At 40.0% G+C, this 21,807-nt stretch overlaps 1 protein-coding gene across 1 annotated transcript in view; it reads right to left on the bottom strand.

Moving 5' to 3' along the window:
* The window catches only part of LOC128869190 (uncharacterized), a 586,599-nt gene that overhangs the window by 130,899 nt on the left and 433,893 nt on the right, over positions 1–21,807 (bottom strand). The window contains exon 10 of the mRNA XM_054111701.1: positions 18,097–18,369. Coding sequence (XP_053967676.1) covers positions 18,097–18,369 — 273 coding nt within the window. The remainder of the gene's footprint in view (positions 1–18,096; positions 18,370–21,807) is intronic.

The raw sequence follows: 21,807 nt of genomic DNA, 5'->3' as shown, positions 1-21,807 counted from the left end.
AAATTAAAAATAAATTTTGCTGCCAATAATAACTAAATGTTTTTCACGTAAAGGCGGTCCCACGATCGGTGATTACTTTAACCGGCATCCCGAAATAACCGGTCATGTCATTTAATGCATTTAAAACATGAATTGTTCGCATCAGAAATTGCAATACGTAACAATTTCCCTTCTTACTACGAACAAACGGACCGAGGTGATCAATGTGAATCACTCGGAAAGGTATCGGTTCTACCGGATTTTGCTTTCCGATAACAGCATACAATATACGCCGCGATATAATTTTTAATATATTTACGTATTTACGGGAACCAGAATATTTTGCGAACACGAACAAAAGTCTTCTCTAATGCGTGGCAGTGGCGGACTAACCTAGTCAGAGGCCCAGGGCGGCATAATTGAATGAGGCCCTTTTTAGTGCAAAAAGATTTTGATTAATTTCAAATATGTCTGCCTAAGTATTTTTAAATAATTATGTTTATTTGATTCAGATCTTATAATTGACGTTCGAGTATGAATTAGACTTCAATAAACAGTTGGAATAATAAAATAGGTAAGTATAATTTTTCAAAAAGCATGCAATAGAATTAGGAAATAATATATTTATTTACATATATTTTATGATATGCAAGTATGTAAGAATGTAAAAATGAAGGCATAAGACATATGTATATATAATAATAGGACTATGAATAAGTTCGTGCGGTTTTTTTCGAAATTTGAAACTATTGACGTAAAATGGTTACAAATTTAATATTCAAAATATTGTCCATCGCTTACTACTACTTTTTCCCATCTTTCTGGCAATTCACGGATTCCCTTTGTGAAAAATTCGGTCGGTTTTGCCGCAATCCACGAATCGATCCATTTTTTGACTTCATCGTAATTACGGAAGTGCTGGTCAGCCAGGCCATGTTGCATCGATCGGAAGAGATAGTAATCGGATGGCGCAAGGTCTGGACTATACGGCGGGTGGGGTAGGACATCCCATTTGAGCGTTTCTAAGTATGTTTTGACCACTTGTGCAACATGTGGCCGAGCATTGTCATGTTGCAAAATAACTTTGTCGTGTCTATCGGCGTATTGCGGCCGTTTTTCTCGCAGTGCTCGGCTCAAACGCATCAATTGTCGTCGGTAGACATCCCCCGTAATCGTTTCATTCGGTTTCAGTAGCTCATAATACACAACACCCAGCTGGTCCCACCAGATACACAGCATAACCTTCAGGCCATGAATATTCTGCGCCGACGTCGATGTTGAAGCATGGCCAGGGTATCCATACGTTGCCCGACGTTTTGGATTGTCGTAATGGACCCACTTTTCATCGCCAGTCACAATTCGATGCAAAAAACCCTTTCTTTTGTGCCGTTGAAGCAGTTGTTCGCATGCCATAAAACGGCGTTCAACGTCTCTTGGCTTCAATTCATACGGCACCCAATGGCCTACCTTTCGGATCATTCCCATGGCTTTTAAACGTTTGGAAATGGTTGATTGATCAACTCCCAAAGTTTTTGCAACCTCTTCTTGCGTTTGAGCCGGATCTTGATCGAGCAATTCCTCCAATTCGGTATCCATGAACTTTGGCGGCGCACCCTCGCGTTCTTCGTCTTCCAAGCCAAAATCACCACTTTTAAAGCGTGCAAACCACTTCTGGCACGTTCGCTCAGATAGAGCATGCTCACCATAAACTTCCACCAAGATACGATGACTTTCGGCTGCTTTTTTCTTCATATTAAAATAATGAAGAAGAATTCCCCGCAAAAACACATTATTTGGCACGAAATTCGACATTTTCAAGTGTGGTAAAAATATTGTTGTTTACGCTTCAAATAAAAAACTTATACTGACGTTTGTGCCTTACGACAGTAGCTCTCCAATGAATGTTTGGAAATGTGGATCGATGGAATAATAATCAAGTTACGCCATCTGTTGTAAAACCGCACGAACTTATTCATAGTCCTATTATTATGTAGGTAACATAAACCTTGTACTTATATTAAATATTATGTTTTCGTGTCTTCATTTTACTGAACTCTTCACTGCAGCGAAATCAATTTCTTTTGAAGCTTTTCTTTCAATCGAAAGCACAGACAGATTGACGAGTCGCTCATGATTCCTTGTAGCTCGAAGGTAATTTTTAATTAGTTTCAATTTAGAAAAACTTCGCTCGCATGATACATTTGAAATGCAAATGGTTAAGAAATACTGAAGTATAAGCGATATACAAGGCAAGTAAAGTCTCCTGTTATTATGAATTGTAGGACTTCTTGGGCTGTCCATTTAGATGCAACGTCTGCACTCGTATCGGTAGCACGGATTTGCCTGCGGTATCTTATTTCTTGTAAAACCTGCTCTTTGTCGAATTTATTGTAAATTTCTGCCAGATTATCCAGTGCTACAGCCAGAGCGTCATCTGAAGCTTCCATCATGAAATTTGTTTCAATTATTTGGAAAATGTTGTTTATTTGTTTGATAGCCTTTTATCGTTGCGACAATTCCTGTATAAATCGTTCCATGCATTCAAAAATTGACCGCCGTATTTCATCTTGAATCGATAATTCAGCATCACGAGCTAGTTCACACGCCATAGTTTTTCCTCGTCTCTCGATGTTAATATTCATATCATCGCATTTTTTAGTGCCATAAATTTCAGCATTTTCTACAACTGCGATTCGTTCGGTCACTAAATATTAATCAAGGGGTTTTCTTTTGATAAGTCCTATATCCAGAGTAATTTTTGGGGACTGTAAATATTTGTGAACCAAACTAAGTTCCCCCAGTATAGAGAGCCAAAATTGTACATAGGTCAAAAAGGTAAAATCGCAAATAACCGGCAGTAGCAAGCTTGCTCCTGATCTTGTATCTAAATTTGCTTGTGAAGGATCGTGTAAATTTTCGAGAACATTAACTATTGCCTCTACTTTTTCTTTGACTACTTTTACTGACTCGTAATGGCCGCTCCAGCGGATATCAGATAAACGTTTTAACTTTTTTTCTGTTTTCTCATTAAGCAACTCCCATCTCTTCGTAGATGCCGAAAAAAATTAATATAATTTCTCAACCAAAACACGTGACACTAGAAGGAACGCATGAAAATGCGTGGACTCCGCAAAGATTTAAAGAATGATTTGAACAAGGACTGAAAAGCGCTTTTGGAATGACTTCTCGGATTTTCCGTTGCACACCTCCGTGAATATCTGACATTGATGCTGCATTGTCGTAAACTTGAACCCTGCACAACGAATTATCAAGTCCATCTCTTTCTTGCTGTTCCTGAATATCTTTCGACATATCCTCAGCAGTTTTTCCAGACATCAAAATGAAACCCAAGAAAGATTCTCGTACCTCCACTATGTCATTCTCTCTATGAACGTATCTAATGATTTGGCTCATTTGCTCTGTATTACTTTCATCAGGGGTGCTTTCAAAAAGGATTCCGTAATACTTGGCGTTTTTTATATTTATCTGCAATAATTGCTCACCTCACATGTTCACCCAAACATTGAATAAATTAATTTTGTATACCTTTCGACAAATAACTGGGAACTTGTTTTGACCCACCAGCGGTAGCTTCAAGTTTAAGGCAATGCTCTTTCAACACTGGATCATATTTTGATTACAGGCGTACCAATTCTAGAAAATTTCCCCTGTTTTCAGAAGAAATCCCTTTACGATGGCCTCGAAAAGCAAGACTTTGTTGGATAAAAATAGTGATACATCTAAAAGTGGATGTAAAATGTCTCTCCACTACTGAGTTTCTCTGTTAATTATTTTCAAGTTATCTTTATCAATGGTTTTATTAAGTTTCAAGCCCATAGTTAATGAATTCCATTTTTCTAAACTTGATAAATGTTTATTGGATGATTCATGATGTGAAACCTTTGGATTTATTTTCCACCATTGACAAATTTACTTACACTTTTGCCTCCCTCCAATGCAAATAACCGACAGCAAGAACAGTATAATTTCTTTGATGATGGTGAATATATGGTAGTATCCATTTCTTTAAATATTTAGTTTCGTTTAAACATGAATAAAACCAAGAGGAAGTTAAACAACGATGTGTTCCCTTAGTGTTTTCACCTGGACTTTCTATAGATTCAAAAGGTCCGTCCTTGTTTTGAAATACTTCGCTACCCCTTTCGACTATTAAACTTCTAATTTGATCTGGCAGTGGTATTGGCCAGTCTGCACAATCATTGGATAACCAGAAATTTGAAACAGTATTCTCTTTCTCAGTTTGTTTTCTGTCTCATCATTTTATTCGTCCTGTTCTTCATTGTCGCTTACGTCACAAGACGTTTCACCTGTTTTATTAATCTCAGCATAATTTATTTGTATATTGGGGACTGATTCAACAGTTTGATGAATTTGTTCGCCGACGGCATCTTTATTTCTTTTACTATCTAATAGGTATTCAGATAAAGTTCCAGCAAGCTCTTTGGCCTGTTCAGTCTTTGCTTTTTTTAGCTTCCTTTTTTGAGAGCCAGATGGGTCAATTCTTTTCACTAAAAAAGATATGAATACATATCCCAATATTAGTAATTAAGCTCCGCTAAGCTAGCTACTTATAACAGGATAGTACTTACTGTTTCTTCAAATGCACAACTCATCAGTATTAAAACTCTTTTGTTCATATTCCCCAACAAAAAAAACAGTATTTCTAACTAATACTAAAGTACCTTTATATGACTAAATATGATTACGAAATAAAATACACGATGCAAAACGACCGTAAATAGGCTGGTCCGACGTCCTGTATTACATGCTGTCGATCTGCTCGATGTCAGCACTATTCACAATCATTTTGCGTCGTGTATTTATTACGTTATACGTTAATGTATAAAGCGCTTTAATTACTATTTAATCAAGGGAACTTGCAGCCATTTGGAGGCCCCCCAAGACCAGACACCCGGGGCGTACCGCCCCCTCCGCCCTTCTCTTAGTCCGCCACTGATGCGTGGTGACCCATTTTGTCATGGCATAGTTGGGCAAAGCGACATCGTGCTTACGTAGGGACGACAAATTTGAGTCCATCGTCTTCTTGACGATAAAGGCGATGATTTTGGCTACGGAAATAATTGCCTATCAGTATGCTGATGACTTCACGTAGTTTTATATCTTGGATCTGCATGGTATAAAGCCAATCGTAGACGTCGGACGTTATTTCGAATATAGAACCAGCATGTTCCACATTTTCAGCGGGCTTATCAGGTCCTCTACTCATTGTATCTACATGAGCAAGTCTGCTACCGGAACGATGTATTGCTTCGAAGTCGAATTCTGATATTTTCAATCACCATAGAGAAATCTTAGGCAGAATGCGGTTGACACTGCTAGCGTCGGTGTCAACCCCATTCTGCGCGGATTGGTCGTAGAGTGCCAACACTGGAGTGGTTGTCAAAAGTTTGATAATTCTTGCAAACGCCGTCCGCTGTAGCCCAGGGCAAACGAAAATTATTTTGTTCGAATTTGCGTAAAAGTCTATTTAATGGCTTTGTTACCAAGGAGTAATCAGGAACAAGTTTTCTGAAAAAGCCCGTGAGACCCAAGATTCGTCTCAAATCTGTGATATTCGTCAGTACTTCAGAATTCTGGATGCTAATACCTTGCGGTTTCTAGGCGTTACACCGTTCTCGCTTCTTTTTTAGAAGAACCAAAAGGTTCTCGAGACGCTGTAGACATTCCTTAATAGTGCGACTCATCTAAATATGCCAAGACTTCCCCCGGTTTCATTTCGGCGACCAATCTATTCATTACTGCTTGGAACACAGCCGGAGCGTTGACCAACCCAAAGGCATTCTATTGAACTCGTATTGGCCTTCGTTGGTAACAAATCCCGTAAAATGCTTTGAATGTTCGTCGAGCTCTATTTAGTAATACCCCATTCGTAGGCCTAATATGGAAAAATATTTATTACCTGCTAGCTGGGCGAAATGTTCATCCATCACCTGCGTCGGATATGATGCTTCCGTGTTTGCACAAGTTCCTAACAGAATATTCTCACTTAACAAATTATCTTTTTGCCTACACCAAAACCATTTAATGTAATTGAGCACCGAGTAGCTATGTCGAACCCTCTTGCAACGCTTCTTTTCACAAGAGTGCAACTACTCCCCGAATCTACCAAATAATTAGTCATTTGTAATCACATTTACATCAAAGTTGGTTTTTACCGGCTCGTATTTACCGGCTGTAATTAATTGATTTAATTTAAAAGTATAAAACTAATATGTACTCGTATATATATTATATTTATCTTGTGTTTGCGACCGTCTCCGTTTACGTTCTGCGCGACTCTCCTCGATTTGTCAGCAGATATCTTCTTCGGCCGACGCTGCAATTCGGGTATGGCGATGCCACATTCCACGTAACACTATCTATTAGTTGCAGGGCTACTAGCTCGCAGACACATATATCTATATATACAGTTGGCCACATGTTTTCTAATTTCCCTCACGCTTTTTGCTTTTGGTTTCATTTGGCACTCGCGCATAAAAACAGTATTTAAAATTCTGTGGAACAAAACCAAGTGAATGAGATAATAAAGCAAAAAAATGAATTCACCTTTTGCCGCAAAATACGCCTTGCCACATTTAGAAGTTCAGATAGTTATTAAGTTCTGTTACAAGTTAAGTCCGTTATAGATATGAAAATATAATAATTTTTTTTACTGAAGTTACTTTTTTTTAACCATGTAACTATTAAAACAACCTTTAAATTTTCATTCGAAATGGCCACCATTTGCTTTTACACAAGTCTTCAAAGGATTCGGCCATTCAGTTATTGCAGCACGCACGGTTTCCATGGATATTCACATCGCTACTCGAACCAAAGGTTCTTTGAGACTCTCCAAATTTCTGTGAGGACTTCGGCAGGCCATGTGCTCTAGTTCTGACCACAAGCTGTAGTTCAATGGAATCAGGTCTGGAGTTCCAGACGGCCAACCGTCTGCGGCAATGAACCCAGGAATATTCTTTTTTAGCCACTGCTGGGTGGTTTTTGCCTTATGGACTGGAGCGGAATCTTGCTGGAAGATCCAAAACTCTCCAATGAAGAGATTACTGCTCAACTGCTTCCCCACGCCTTCCATGACATCCTCCTGGTACAATTATACCCCGGTCTTAACCCCTTTTTCGCAGAAATTAAAAAAAGTAACGTCTTTACAAGACACTACCCACCAAACCATTGCGGAGGCTGGACCTTTATAACAACATTTTTTGCGTCTTTAGAAGTTTTAGCATAGATTTTATCGTTTGCTTATTAGAAACATCCGCTACAGTCAAAATGTTCTCTCAAGAAGCTGCTTGCATCTGTCAAGTCTAATTTTCTTCAAGCCCGTTGTCAAAAGATAACCAGTTGAGCGACGGAAGATTTTCATGTGAAGATTATCGCTGGTTAGTGTGGGCATGGATCTGGTCGATACATTCATTTCCTGTTTTCTAAGGAGATTTCTGCCACACTTATGTAATCCAATCACGGCAATGCGATTTTCCTTAGCTCCCCAGTGCATTGTTAACAAACGAAATTTGCCACGAAACTGAGTATAATTTATGAGTAGACAATGCATACGAACAAAAGCAAAAATAACAGAACATTTTTCTGCGAATTTGTTTTCGCCGTATGCATTGTAAAATTTTCCACAGAATTTATGGCAGGGTATATAAGCATATAAGTATAAGTGCATGTGCAAAAAGTAATCTGTTTTAACTTGAGCGTGCGAACGTGTAAATAAACGAAGTCTCTCCCTACTTCAAATTCAGAACTGTCAACATGAAATGGATGCCAACTAGCTAGTCCGCAGACAGGTTTTTTACAGCAGGACGTACTTGGTCTTCATTCCCAGACCAATTCGATTTGCTTCTCTCTCCAGCTTTGAAAATGCAGAACTAACAGCGTGGTTGTTAAGGCCAATAATGTCAATTTAGAATGACTCGCTGGACGACCTTAGTCGGTATGTCGTGAATAACTTTAGTAATGTTTGTTTCCAATGCCTCAATTGAAGCTGGTTTATCCACTAAGCATTTAGACTTTACATCTATTTTTTACCAAATGTGATATCTCAAGATCACCGAGGCAAGATATATATTGTTCACCGAAACGGCGGCGCAGTAAACCCATTGTTTCACGGGCTGTATGGCAAGTAGCGTCTTGTTGGAACCAAGTGTTGTAAAGGTCAAGGGCTTTAGTTTCCGGCATAAAAAATCGTTTATTATAGCGCGATAGCGTTCGCAATTTACTGTTATATTGGTGCCAGCCTCGTCTTTGAAAAAATATGGGTTGATGATTCCTGCAACCCACAGGCCGCACGAACCAGTTTTTTTCAATGGCTGTTCTTGAATGGATTCAGGTTGCTCCTCAGCCCAAATGCGGAAATTTTACTTATTGACGTAGTCATTCAGCCAAAAATCTGCTTCAAGGCTAAATAACATAAGTTGGCCTGAGCGCGCGATGAACACTCTTCACAGAGCGATTTGTAAACGTTGTTGAGGTGTGAGTCTTTTCATAATGAAATGCCCATGAATATTGAAAAAAAAATTAGGTATTTAGTTTGACAGTAGTTACGCGTCATCTGTGAAAAAACCTTTATTGGAAAAAGTACCTCCAATTTCTGCCGCTCTGGTTAGCCTAAAACCATATCTCTTTATTGCATATCTCATGGACAGCTTCTGAAGTATGAGATAAAAGTTGCTTTATTAATTGAACTGAATCAGAACAAAAAATGTCAAAAATAAATAAAAAGTTAAATTTTTTGCTATTGCTATATCAAAAATAAATATTGTCGTCACACAGCTTCCTTCCACATTAGCCTATATGACTACTTCAGGTTTTGGTGGAATCCGTTGACGGTGATATAGGGTTACCTTTCTGTGGTCTGCACTTGGCTAATACCCCGTGCTCAGCGGTATCTCCATATTCTGAGACGACAGAACCCTTTTACCCAAATCCAAGGTAAATCCATGCAGCAGCATGAAATATACTTCAATTGTTACTTCATTCGTGATTTCAGCCAGTAAAAATGACTTAACTACTGATAAAGGTCCAATAACGACTTCGTAATCTTTCGACATCTTTCCGGAAATCGTAGCTCCCTTACTCTCTTGTAGCTGTCTGCACTTTGCAGCCAATCAGTGGTTCTATATTACCATTTACCAAATCTGACCAGATTATCGAACTCGACCTGAGATCGATCATTTACAGTTCCCCTTATCGTCAAGTTGTTGCTTTATCGTTCAATTTGCGAGACAGAGACTGTGGGGCATTCAGTTGTGGAAACCAGTTCTCGCCCCTTAGAGTTGGTTTGCTTTAGTTTAACACCTGCTGTTTGCCAGTATTGGCGCTTCGCTTCCTTCCACCTGCATTGATTGGCTGCATGTGCGGTCTTACCACAGTTGTAACACTTTATACTCGAGCTGCAGAGTCAAGGCATTTGAGAAGAGAACTCGCGCATTATCCTCCTTTTTGTTTTTCCCAGAGAGGTAGACTCTTTGACCTCAACCCGATGGACTTTGTACACTAGTTTGCTTAAGAGAGCTGTTGTTTCCTTTGTTAGCGCAAAATACCCAGTTATTTGTCCTCTGGTAGCCATTCGTCAGTTCCGTCTGAAATATTAGTTGCCTGTGATCACTCTCCTAATTTCTTTCTCTTGCTGCTTTCCGACTTTCATAGTTACCCCGATCGGCTTCTGGAACTGCCTGCAGTACTTCAACGAAAACCTTAAGCGAGACAACCAATGCAGCGACTTTGTCTGTAATACTCCAGTGATTTGTTGTTGGTATTGTTTCAAATTGGAGTTTGAATATCAGGAATGGAGCTTGAATATCGAAGGATGGACCTTGGGACCACTGGTTAACATATTCGGACTATTCAATGGTAACTCAAAGAGACGAGTCTTCACTGCATCCACCTCAGCCTTAATCGTTTCCAATTGCGACATTATAGGGGTATTCTCCGCTTCTAACTTGGATGAATGTGTATCCTGTTTTTCAGCTACGCATTCATCAGCGACGCCAACTCCATTTGTGACACCTGTACTGAGATTTTTGATATTTACGATTCCGTTTGCAAAGACGGCGATGACATTTTTGATGACTGTGTTGACATTTGCGAAGACATTTTCGATTCCATAGGCGATAAAATTTCCGATATTGCAGCAATAAAGTAAATAATCACTCTCATGTCTATACCTGGTAAAGGCACTGGAAAATCTGCCTTCTCTTCCATTTTGGTCGATGATTCCTCAGCTTCTTGCTGGAACACATATTCATCTATATCGATGTCCTCTGTTCCCAGTAGTTAATAAGCCACGCTGTTCCAGCTCTTTCTTAAGATGTTGAAGCTTGAGTTCGCTCAACTTTGCCATTTTTACCATCCTGTTTTCGGACTTTACTCAACAATCTCACTTCTGACATTACTTGTTAATTTAAATGTAAATAAATCTCTCACAATAATTCCTCTGAGTTCGATCACTGGACTGTCAAATAAAAGTCGCAAAGTAATGGCAACACCATTTACGTTACTGTATTTCCAACTCTTAACTGCTGGGTTGCCCATATTCGACGGACCCATGTGTTTTTTAGGCCCATTTCATTCGACGTACCTTTCGTACAAACGTTTAATGGTGTTCTTAGAAGGCGCACTTTTCACATTATTTAATTTTTTATACGACCGTTGAGTTTTCACAATTGACTTCTTTTGTTGAATGTAAATTTCAACAATTTGAGAGCGCTTGCGTGGCGTGTACTGTTCCATGGTAAAAATCTGCTAGGACTGACGCTTTCAATGCGGTATGTCATTAAGCGATCTAACGTCTTTGTCAAAAGATAGTGTTACCAGATGGGTGCGTCGAATATTGGCTATCCTGTACTTTACTTGTACACGTTCACCTTAAGACTGAATACCCTATGTGCATGCACCTTTGCTTGATGTTTTTATTTTCGATTACTGCGATGCTGGTCGCTTTATTCACATTTACGTGAACCAGGACTGTTGTTGATTTGGTAGCTGAAGGTTTTGGCGGAAGTTTTATGTACTGTGATGTTTGCGTGTTTTTTTTTAAGAATTGCCTTAATGCAATTCTACGCGTCAAAATATAGTTATGTTGTTGCTTCGACAAAAAGTACTCACAAGCTCATTGTAAAGGACTGAGTTTGGCTGCAATATTGAATGCAAAAGCAAACTGTCAGTTTCAACTTTTTATTATTATTTAAATGGTTCGAAGTAGTTTTTTAACGTAACTCTTTCAAAAAATCATTTTGAAAAATTATCGTAGGTTACTTTTATGTATATTTTTCCTTGAAACATTATTGCAATATCAAGGTTCCTTTCAACAACCTTTTTGAATAAATATTTTGTCAAATTTGTTACCCAACCGTTTGTTTATATATTAGTCGAAAGTAAAATCTGTTCTGCAGTTTCACATATTTAATGCTATTTCTTACAAGGTAGAGTGAAGCCTTTCGACTTCCCATTACTTCCGCTGGGCAGCGTTGGTACAAAGAACTGATCAATGGCGAAATTGTTTCTTAGGAGGGCCCTAATTGAGTTGGAGTGAAAATCGTTCTAGTTGTCAGATACCATAGTTTTGGAGTTGTTAAATTTTAATAACATTTCTAGAAGGACATCCTTGATGTCAATAGTTTACCTTGGAGAATTTGTCAACGTATGTAAAAAATATTGTTTGCTGGTGATCAATATGGTTAGGTGGAGAATTTCACCTGGGAGGTTTGGTTTATTTATTTTCCAGACAAATTTTAGAGCTTGGAGCTATATTTTTAATCATTTTCTTCAATATCAACTAAGTTCCCGCTTTTTGTCAATAGTTTCCGCCAGCAGTGTCTGCTAGTAGATTCTAACATAAACTAAACGTCATAAACCAAGCTGAGACATATGGTAAATAAACTGCTTCGACACATTAGTGATTTTGTTTTGCCATTTACCTATATTAAAAAATAGCATGTTTCTTTGAATATCAAAATAACACCTCTTAATTAAAAACCCCTTTACTCTTTACGACTCCAGTTTAAAACAATTAAATTCTTCTAGTTGTTCGATATCGATTTCATTGTGACTGTAGTTATAAATATCATAATCAGCGTTATAGATTTCAGCGTAATTTCCCCAACTATCGCCATAATCATCATTACACTTTCCGCTTTCCCTGAAAACTTCTTTTTCGGGCATAAAGTTAATTTGTTTGCATTTTATTAAAACGGGTCTGATTGAGAAAGATAGCTCGTGTGATCGCTTAAATACCATAGGCTGAGGGGTCTGTGGCGAAAAATTACTTACTAGGGGATGTGTATGAAACCTAAGCTTATTTTGCTGGCCATGGGAGTTAGACTTAGTCCTGCCATAAATTATGTGACAAATTTTACATTGCATACAACGGAAACAAATTTGCAGAAAAAAGTTCCGTTAATTTTGCTATTGATCAATGTCTACTCATAAAATATTCTCAGTTTTGCGGCAAAATTTCTCTTGCTAACAATGGAGTGGGGAGCTAAAGAAAATAGCATTGCATTGCAAAAGTGTGTTAAAAGTGCACACTGAGATTTAAAAATTGCTCAAAAAACTTATCGTTAACAATCGTTTTTAACAAAAGCCTACGCTCAAACAAAGACGCAAAAAATGTTGCTCCAAGGGTGCATTTTGACCACCATCTAGTCTTCGTATTGGTTTGGTTGAGATTGTCTTTTGAAGGTGTAAGACCGAGACAAAAGTGTACCAGGAGAACGTCTTAGAAGGCGTGGTGAGGCAGTTGAGCACTACTCTCATCAATGGAGCGCGTTGGATCTTCCATCAATATTCCACTCCAGCCCATAAAGCAAAAACCACCCAGCAGTGGCTTAACACAATCTTCTTCTTCTTAATTGGCGCGATAACCCCTTACTAGATTTTGGTCGAGGTTAACAAAGCGCGCTAGTCGTTTCTTTCTCGTTCTAACCGGCGCCAATTAGACACACCAAGTGAAGCCAAGTCCTTCGCCCCTGACCTTTTCAACGCAGAGGAGGCCTTGATCTTCCTCCTTATCCAGTTTGGAGAAGGCAGAACTAACAGCGTGATTGTTAAGACCGATGATGTCAATATCATCGGCATACGCCAACAATGGTACGATTTTATAAAAAATTGTGCCTGGGCGGTTAGATTCTGCGGCTGGTACGATTCTCTCCAACATCAGGTTTTAGAAGTCACACGACAGCGAGTCACCCTTCTGCAACCTCGATTGGTATCAAAGGGCTCCGAGAGGTCCTTCCCAATTCTGACGGTGCTGCTCGTATTAACCAACGTCATCTTGTATAGCTTTATTAGTTTTGCGGATATACCAAATTCAGACATCGCGGCATACAGAAACTCCTTTTCGTACTGTCGAATGCAGCTTTGAAATCGACGAAATGATGGTGTGTGTCGACTCTCCTTTCATCCGTCTTTTCCAAGATTTGGCGTATTGTAAAGATTTGGTCGATGTTAGACTTTCCAGGTCTAAAACCACACTGATAAGGTCCAATCAGTTGGTTGACGGTGGGCTTGAGTCTTTCACACAATACGCTCGCTAGCGGTTCTAGGCGATATTTAGTAGACTAATCCCGCGGTAATTGGCACAGATTGCAAGATCACCCTTCCTATGGATTGGGCAGAGCACACTTAAATTCCAATCGGCAGGCATGCTTTCATCCGACCGTATTTTCCATAGAAGCTGATGCATACATCTTAGCAGCTCCTCGCTGCCATGTTTGAATAGCTCAGATGGCAGTCCGCTAGTTCCCGCGGCTTTGTAGTTCTTTAGCCGCTTTATGGCTAGTCTCACCTCGTCATGGTCGAGTAGCGGACGGGCAGATCCGTCGTCAACGATTGGGGTATCCGAATCTTCACGTTTTCTGTCACTATTTAACAAGATCGAGAAGTGTTCATTCCATAATTTAAGTACCCTCTGGATGTTAGTCACCACATCACCGTCATTGCTCTTACAGGAAAACGCCCCGGTCTTAAAACCTTCTCTAAACCGACGAAATTTCTAGCAGAATTTTCGGGCGTTGTTCCTACTGGCCAGTGTCACGCTCCCTTTCCTAGCTCTCGGTAGTGGTCCCACAAGGCTCGAGTTGCGCCCGATCACAGCGTGGCCCTGTAGTCAGCATCCTTTCTTTCTGCGGCAGCGTGACATCGTCGTACCAACTGTTTTTTCGGGCTTGCCGGAATCCAATTTCTTATTCGGAGCGGTACGTAGAGAACGAGAAATGTTGCTCCATTGCTCGTGTATTCAGGATTGTTGGGTATTACTCTCTGAGAGCAGGAGTGAGAGTCGAGTGGCGAATCTTACGAACATTCTTTGCGTAGGTAGATGTACGTTTTTTGCTGTACTGAGGCGTGTGCGCAGTTTGGCTGCAACAAAGTAGTGAACCAAGTTGATTTTGGGTCCTCGGATCGTACGTCCATCTAAAACACTAAATAATAAAATCTAACACACTATCACAACATGATCGATCTGGTTTCGCGTTTTTCGATCAGGAGACAGCCACGTAGCGAGGCGGATCTTTTTATGCTGGAATCTGGTGCTACAGACTACCATGTTTCGGACCCCGGCGAAATCGATCACCCTCTTTCCGCTACCGGGTGTTTCGTTGGACAGGCTGAATTCTCCGACTGTGAGGCCAAAAATTCCCTCCTGGCCCACTCTGGCATTCAAGTCGGCAAGCACGATTTTTATGCCGTGGCGGGGACAGCACTCATATAACCGTGTAAGGCGCTCATAGGAGGAATCTTTGCGCGCATAATCCTTTTCTTCCGTCGGGGCGTGGCCGCAAATTAGTGAGATATTGAAGAATCTCGATTTGCTGCGGATTATTCCGAGACGCTCTTCCACTGTAGTGAACGACAGTACTTGGCGACGAAGTCTCTTTCACACAACAAATCCAACACCGAATTTGCGCTCCTTTACATGGTTTACGCAGTGGGGAAAGTTACTGATCACCATTCACTTGGGAGTGGCCAGGACGTTTCTTCTGCATATGGCTCAAGCAGCTCACAACGACCGGGATTAGCCCACGTTCGGGCGTGAGCTAACGTGAGAAGACGAAGCACTCCACGATAGCTGGCTGGGACCCGCAACTTAAAAAAAAATTCAGCCTGCACAACGAAACATCCGGTAACGGACAGAGGCTGATCGAGTTCGCCGAGGCCCGAAACATGGTAGTCTGCAGCACCAGATTCCAGCATAAAAAGATCCACTAAGCTACCAGGCTGTCCCCTGGTAGAAAAAGGCGAAGCCAGTTCGATCATGTTGTGGTAGATGGAAGACACATTTCCAGTGTATTAGATGTACGTACGGTCCGAGGACCCAACATCGACTCCGATCACTACCTTGTTGCAGCCAAACTGCGCGCACGCCTCTGTGCAGCAAAAAACATACATCTATCTACGCAAAGAATGTTCAAAATCGAAAAGCTGCAATCACAACAGACAGCCAGAAGATTCGCCACTCGATTCTCACTCTTGCTCTCAGAGATCACTGCCCAACAAACCAGCATGCACGAACAATGGAGCAACATTTCTCGTTCTCTAGGTACCGCCGCTGAAGAAGAAATCGAATTCCGGCGAGCCCGAAAAAACAGTTGGTACGACGAGGAATATCACGCTGCCGCAGAAAGAAAGGATGCCGCCTATAGAGCCACGCTGCGATCGGGCTCAACGCGAGCTATGTGGGATCGCTACAGAGAGCTAGAAAAGGAAGAGAGAGGTATTATCCGAAAGAAGAAACGCGAGGCCGAAATACGTGAGTCCAAGGAGCTTGAGATGCTGCCCAATAGGAACAAAGTCCAAAAATTCTATCAGAAAGTTCGGCGGCTTACAGATGGTTTTAAGACCGGGGCGTTTTCCTGTAGGAACAAAGACAGCGAACTGATGACTGACATCCAGAGCAATCTTATATTATGGAGGGAACACTTCTCCAACCTGTTAAACAGTGACAGCTGCGCATGTCACAGAGAATGTGAAGATCCCGATACCCTAATCGTCCACGACGGAATTGTCGTTCCGCTACCCGATCATGACGAGGTGAGAATAGCGATAACGCGGCTAAAGAACAACAAAGCCACGGGGCCGACGGACTGTCCGCTCGTGCATGCATCAGCTTCTATGCAAAATGTGGTTGGATGAAAGCATGCTTACCGATTGGAATTTAAGTGTGCTCTGCCCAATCCATAAGAAGGGCGATCCTGCAATCTGTGCCAATTACCGCGGGATTAGTCTACTAAATATCACCTAGAACCGCTAGCGAGCGTATTATGTGAAAGGCTGAAGCCCACCGTCAACCAACTAATTGACCTTGTCAGTGTGGTTTTAGACCTGGGAGGTCTACCATCGATGAAATATTTACAATACGCCAAATCTTGGAAAAGACCCACGAAAGGCGAATCGACACACACCATCTTTTCGTCGATTTCAAACCTGTATTCGACAGTGCGGAAAGGAGTTACTTGTATGCCGCGATGTCTGAATTTGGTATCCCCACAAAACTAATACGGCTATGCAAGATGACGTTGCTCAACACCAGAAGCGCCGTCAGAATTGGGAAGGGCCTCTCCGAGCCGTTTGATACCAAACGAGGTTTCAGACAGGGTGACTCGCTGTCGTGTGACTTCTTTAACCTGATGTTGGACAGCATTGTACGAGCCGCAGAACTTGATCGCTCAGGCACAATATTTTATAAGAGCGTACAATTGTTGGCGTATGCCGTTGATATCGATATCAGACATTTACTTAATGCCTTTCGAGTATTAGAATTTAGGTTAAGAAACCGCCCACTGCTAGATGAGTAGCAGATATGATGAAACTCCAATCTGAACTAGATAAATTATATCCTTGGTGCCTGAGATCACACCTTTCTTTAAATATTATAAAATGAGTGCATATTTCTTTTGCAAAATCACGAAGTTTATTAAGAACCCAGTACAGCTTCTTGCAATCCTAGAATTTAAGGAGCTGGGCGTTATCAGTCATATTAATTTTGTCGTTTCAAAGGCATATGATATGCTTGCTTTTGTGCAACGTAATAGTACTGAATTTATCGATCTGTACACCATAAAACTGTATAAAGCAGTCCTTTTGATCGCTGCAATAATCTGGCGTCCTTTTCACTAGTTCCTTTGATATATTAGAATAGAGCGCATGCAGACGGTGTTTTTAAAATCTACCTCACGTTCATTGGGTTTCTGGGATCCAATATTATCTTTAACTTTTATTTTTTGCATTATTCGCGGAGGTATATGTACAGATAATGCTAGAATGAATTACGCACGTAAAGCACCTATTGGAAGGACTATTTGCGAATTTAACCAAATTTCAACATCTATCGATCTCAATTTTTCTTTGCCTGAATAAATTTTTACTGATATTCTGAATACGATGCCCTAATTTAAGTATAATATAATTGTTAATTAGCCTGTAAGAAATTATTGTTTCATAGAATAAATATGCAAATAAATAAATAAATAGAAAAAATGAGCTGTTGCTAAATAGATATGTTGTTGCTTCGACAAAAAGTATTCGCAAGCTCATAGTAAAGGATTGGGGTTGAGTGCAATATTGAATGCAAAAGTTTGAAAAGAAAAACTCTTAGTTCGGTTTAAAAGCACAGCATTTCTGTAATATTAGACACCAGTTTTAACATATCATATTTACGCCTATATCCATACCTTTACTTGTACATGTGCTTAATAACTATCGTAATTTCTAGATACGGCAGCTCGCTTCTCCTGGATAGTTCTGTCTCTAGATCTGCTGGCGAATTCATATTTTTGTATAAATATCTCGTTCACTTGCTATTGATGTCAGTCGGTTTGCGAAGTTTCAAACAATATATTAAACTTTGAATCATTAATAAATCACACTTTTTGCCAAAAACGCAAATAGGGATGGAATTTCTTCATGTGCTTGCGAACTCTAAGCAAAATTTTGTTTTGCTTTAAATTAATGAAAATTTGCGTAGCTTTACAAATTATTATGTAAAAATTAATTATGCAAAGTGTGCGCTTACGCCGCAGAATAACCCGGCAAATCTGAAAAACTGTACTAGGTTTTATAAAAGATATCTATACTTACCCCGAAATTACTTGCGGCGAAGCGATCACTAGCAGATACGGCCGATGATGCAGTCGTGTGCGCGTAATAAGCATTTATATTCGCTAATAACGTACTCATCACAGCTGGAACTCCAGGACATAAATACTTAGTGGATAGGCAATGAAAATGTGTCATTGCCTGGTAAATGTTTTCAATACCATAGCGCATCGCGAACTCATCGACGATCTCCTCCGGTATTTCATCAAAATATAGTTTCCAAGCGTCGTCACCTTTTTGTTGGGGCAATTTTACCTAAAAAATATTAAACTGTAATTTGTTGGCGATATTTTCTCTGATAGTCCAAAAAGCTACGAATAGATGCCAAGTTCAGAGCTTAAAACCCCTTACAAAAGTCCTATTTCTAATAACCTAAACACCACACAGACAGTATTTGATTATAGGCAAGTGCTACTCCCTTAAAATTGTTTGCTACACGGCCATTCTTGCCTTGATACAATGGTGGCGCCCAAGGCACATTAGACAGGTGGTAACAATACAGCAAAAATAACAAGTATTTCGTTTTTATTTTTAGTCCATACAATGTCGAAATCTATAAACAAAATTTGGCAGCTTAGTGGAATCACTGAGTAAGTAATAAAATATAGTCACAATCACTGAATTTGTAGCAAATGGTCATATGGATTCGGTCGGTCGGCTGAAAAGGAGAGGAAAGGCAAATCATCACGGCGAGCTGTAAGGCGAGCAACGATGTCTTTACTTGTAAGCATAATAGTTTATGTACATATCTCCGTGTTTATTTTAATTTCACATAAGAATGATCTTCAGTTGATTTTCCGAATAATGTTTCTATGAAAACCTAGTGTTGTAAGAAATTTTCTTATTAAATTGAGAACTAGTTTTGAATTGCAAATATTTTTTTTAAATTTTATCGCGAAAAAAAAATTTGATGTTAGTAGTAGATATTAAAAAACCTTTTTAGGCATTTAATATTCATATTATATATAGTATATAAATTGGCGCTTACACCCTTTTTGGGTGCTTGGCCGAGCTCCTCCTCATATTTGTGGTGTGCGTCTTGACGTTGCTCCACGAATGGAGGAACCTACAGTTTTAAACCGACTACGCATGGTATATATTTTTTATAAGGCGCTTTTTCATGACAGAAAGACGCTAGGAGATTTACCATTGCCTACCGAGGGGCGGCCGCTTTTCAGATAAAACTTTTTAATTTTGATGTTTCCCGAACGGAGATTCGAACCTACACACTTCCGAATGGTAGTCACGTCACGGCGGCCGAATATCATAAAAATCAAATATGTAAATAGAGATATACAGCAAAATGGTTTGTACAATCAAATATAAGCATGTCTTACATCTTATTAATGCTATAACCAAGGATGATAGATTACAAGGTTTGGCCATCCGAAGGAAAATTGTGAAAGTAACTTCGGCTGCTCCATCATTAGGGATTCGGCAGCAGAATTCTGGCACCTCATTTCAAATATATCCCTAACCCTCTGTCAATGCATTTACAGGAATTTGTATGGAAATGTGTGGGAAATACGCCACATTTATAATTAATTTTTAAGTATCGCAGGTATATATTTAATTGCTTACCTTTTTCTTTGCTTTTGATATGCATTGAGTTACCTACAGAAGCAAAAATAATCGCTGAAAATATTATATATACATATGTATGTATACAGGGTCTGGCACTCGAAGTGTAACCAACTTCAGACCACTCTGTTAGTTGGCTAAATGACAGTACAGAGTATTGTTTACAAGCGCGCAGAAGCATTTTGCCGAGAGTAAACGCGAAAAAAGAAAATCAGTAATGGAGTTCAAACGTAATAGTGTGATGGCATTATATAATATTTGGCTGAAAAATCACAACCAGCGATTGTTCGTGAGCGCGAGCACTTTAAAGTACAATAAATAATGTTTTTGTTAATCGCACAATTACTCGTTACAATGATACTGGTAGCATGGCGATAAGTCATGGAGGTGGTCATCAAAAGACTACAACGTCACGTATACTACTATAGTTCAAAAAGTAAAGAAGCGACTTGAGCAAAATCCTTGACGAAGTACCAATCAAATGGCGAAAGAACTGAAAATATCTGACCGTAGCATCCTCCACATACTGAGAAATGATCTCAAAGTCAAGTCTTACAAGATCCAAAAGGCGCATGATCTCACACCAAAGCAGCAACAAGTTAGACTTGAGAGAGCGAAGGAGTTGCTTCGCTTGGCCGAAAGCGGTCAATTTCCGAACATTGTGTTTTCTGACGAGAAAATAGTTCAAATTAGCAATTCGGAAACTCCCAAAGCGATAGGGTAACCGCAGATGGACGCTCTCCAATCATTTTCATCGTGTCTGGTGTCAAGGTAAAGGCGAAATATTACCGGAAAAGCATGCTGGAGGTGGCTTTGAAGCCGTGGGCAGATAACATTTCGGTGGACGAAATGGACGTTTCAACAGGACGAGGCACCATCTCACAAAGCTCGAGTGAACCCAGAATGGCTAAAAAACAACGTTCCGAACTTCATAACATCCACACAATGACTTTCAAATTCACCAGATGCGAATCCGATGGATTATTCTATTTGGGCCATTTTGGAGAGCAAGGTCCGAACCAAAAGATTCACCAGTCTTGAGGAGCTGAGAAAAGCCATTGTGCGTGAGTGGGTCAAAATACCTGAAAGTTACATAAAGGAAAGTAAATTAACCCATCTATTGTTTTTTGGTACATAGCTGCTGATTATAACAAGGGTTTCGTGAAAACCAAGCAATGACGAAATCACTGGGCGAGAATTGTCCTTTTTGATTTCTGGTGGAATGCTGCGTTTGTTGGATCGTATGGTGCCAACTAGCTTGAACCGAGGTGCTCAACCGACGGTGTAACTTTTTAAATCCCTTTTTTCGTCCTGTTGGAGGAACCGTCTTAAAAGGTTATATCCATAAGTCGGCGGAAAATTAAATTTTAGGAAACTACCTGGGATGCTCAAGTCGTTAGCTATAATAGAAATATTTTAAGTTCACGACAAAATTTGAAAAAGGTCTGGCCAGACTCAGGTGCCCTTAAAGCTCTAATTTGTGTTTGATGATTAGTTTGTTTTTTTTTAAGATACAAGATAAATTTCTTCCAACATTTAAAAAAAATAAATAATTGGCGCGTACACTTCTGTTAGGTGTTTGGCCGAGCTCCTCCTCCTATTTGTGGTGTGCGTCTTGATGTTGTTCCACAAATGGATAAATATATGGGTAATTTATGGGTAAATATAAATAAGTACATAAATAAATAGCATGAATGTATGTACTTATATATATTTATGGCATAAGTATTAAAATAAAATGTAACTTGGAGGATGGTTCCATGTGTAGAAGTCCACGCAAGTGGGGAAAGTTACTGATCGCCATTCACTTGGGAATGGCCAGGACGATTCTTCTGCATATGGTTCAAGCAGCTCACAACGGCCGGGATTAGCCCACGTATCCTCTGGGTAGCTTTCGAACACCCGTTCGGGAGTGAGCTAACGTGAGAAGGCGAAACATTCCAGGATAGCTAGTTGTGCGTTGGGTTTGGGACCCGGCACTTAAAAACCCCCCGCAATGAAAAGTTTGAAAAAGCCTCGGATGAGACCTCCCTATACTGATGACGACCCCTTCAAACGAAATAAGGAATATGATTTGAGGGCATGCACCTGGAATGTCCGGTCCCTTAATGG

Source organism: Anastrepha ludens, chromosome X, assembly GCF_028408465.1.
Source record: "Anastrepha ludens isolate Willacy chromosome X, idAnaLude1.1, whole genome shotgun sequence".
NCBI lineage: Eukaryota > Metazoa > Arthropoda > Insecta > Diptera > Tephritidae > Anastrepha > Anastrepha ludens.
This window is presented reverse-complemented; position numbering and strand designations above follow the sequence as displayed.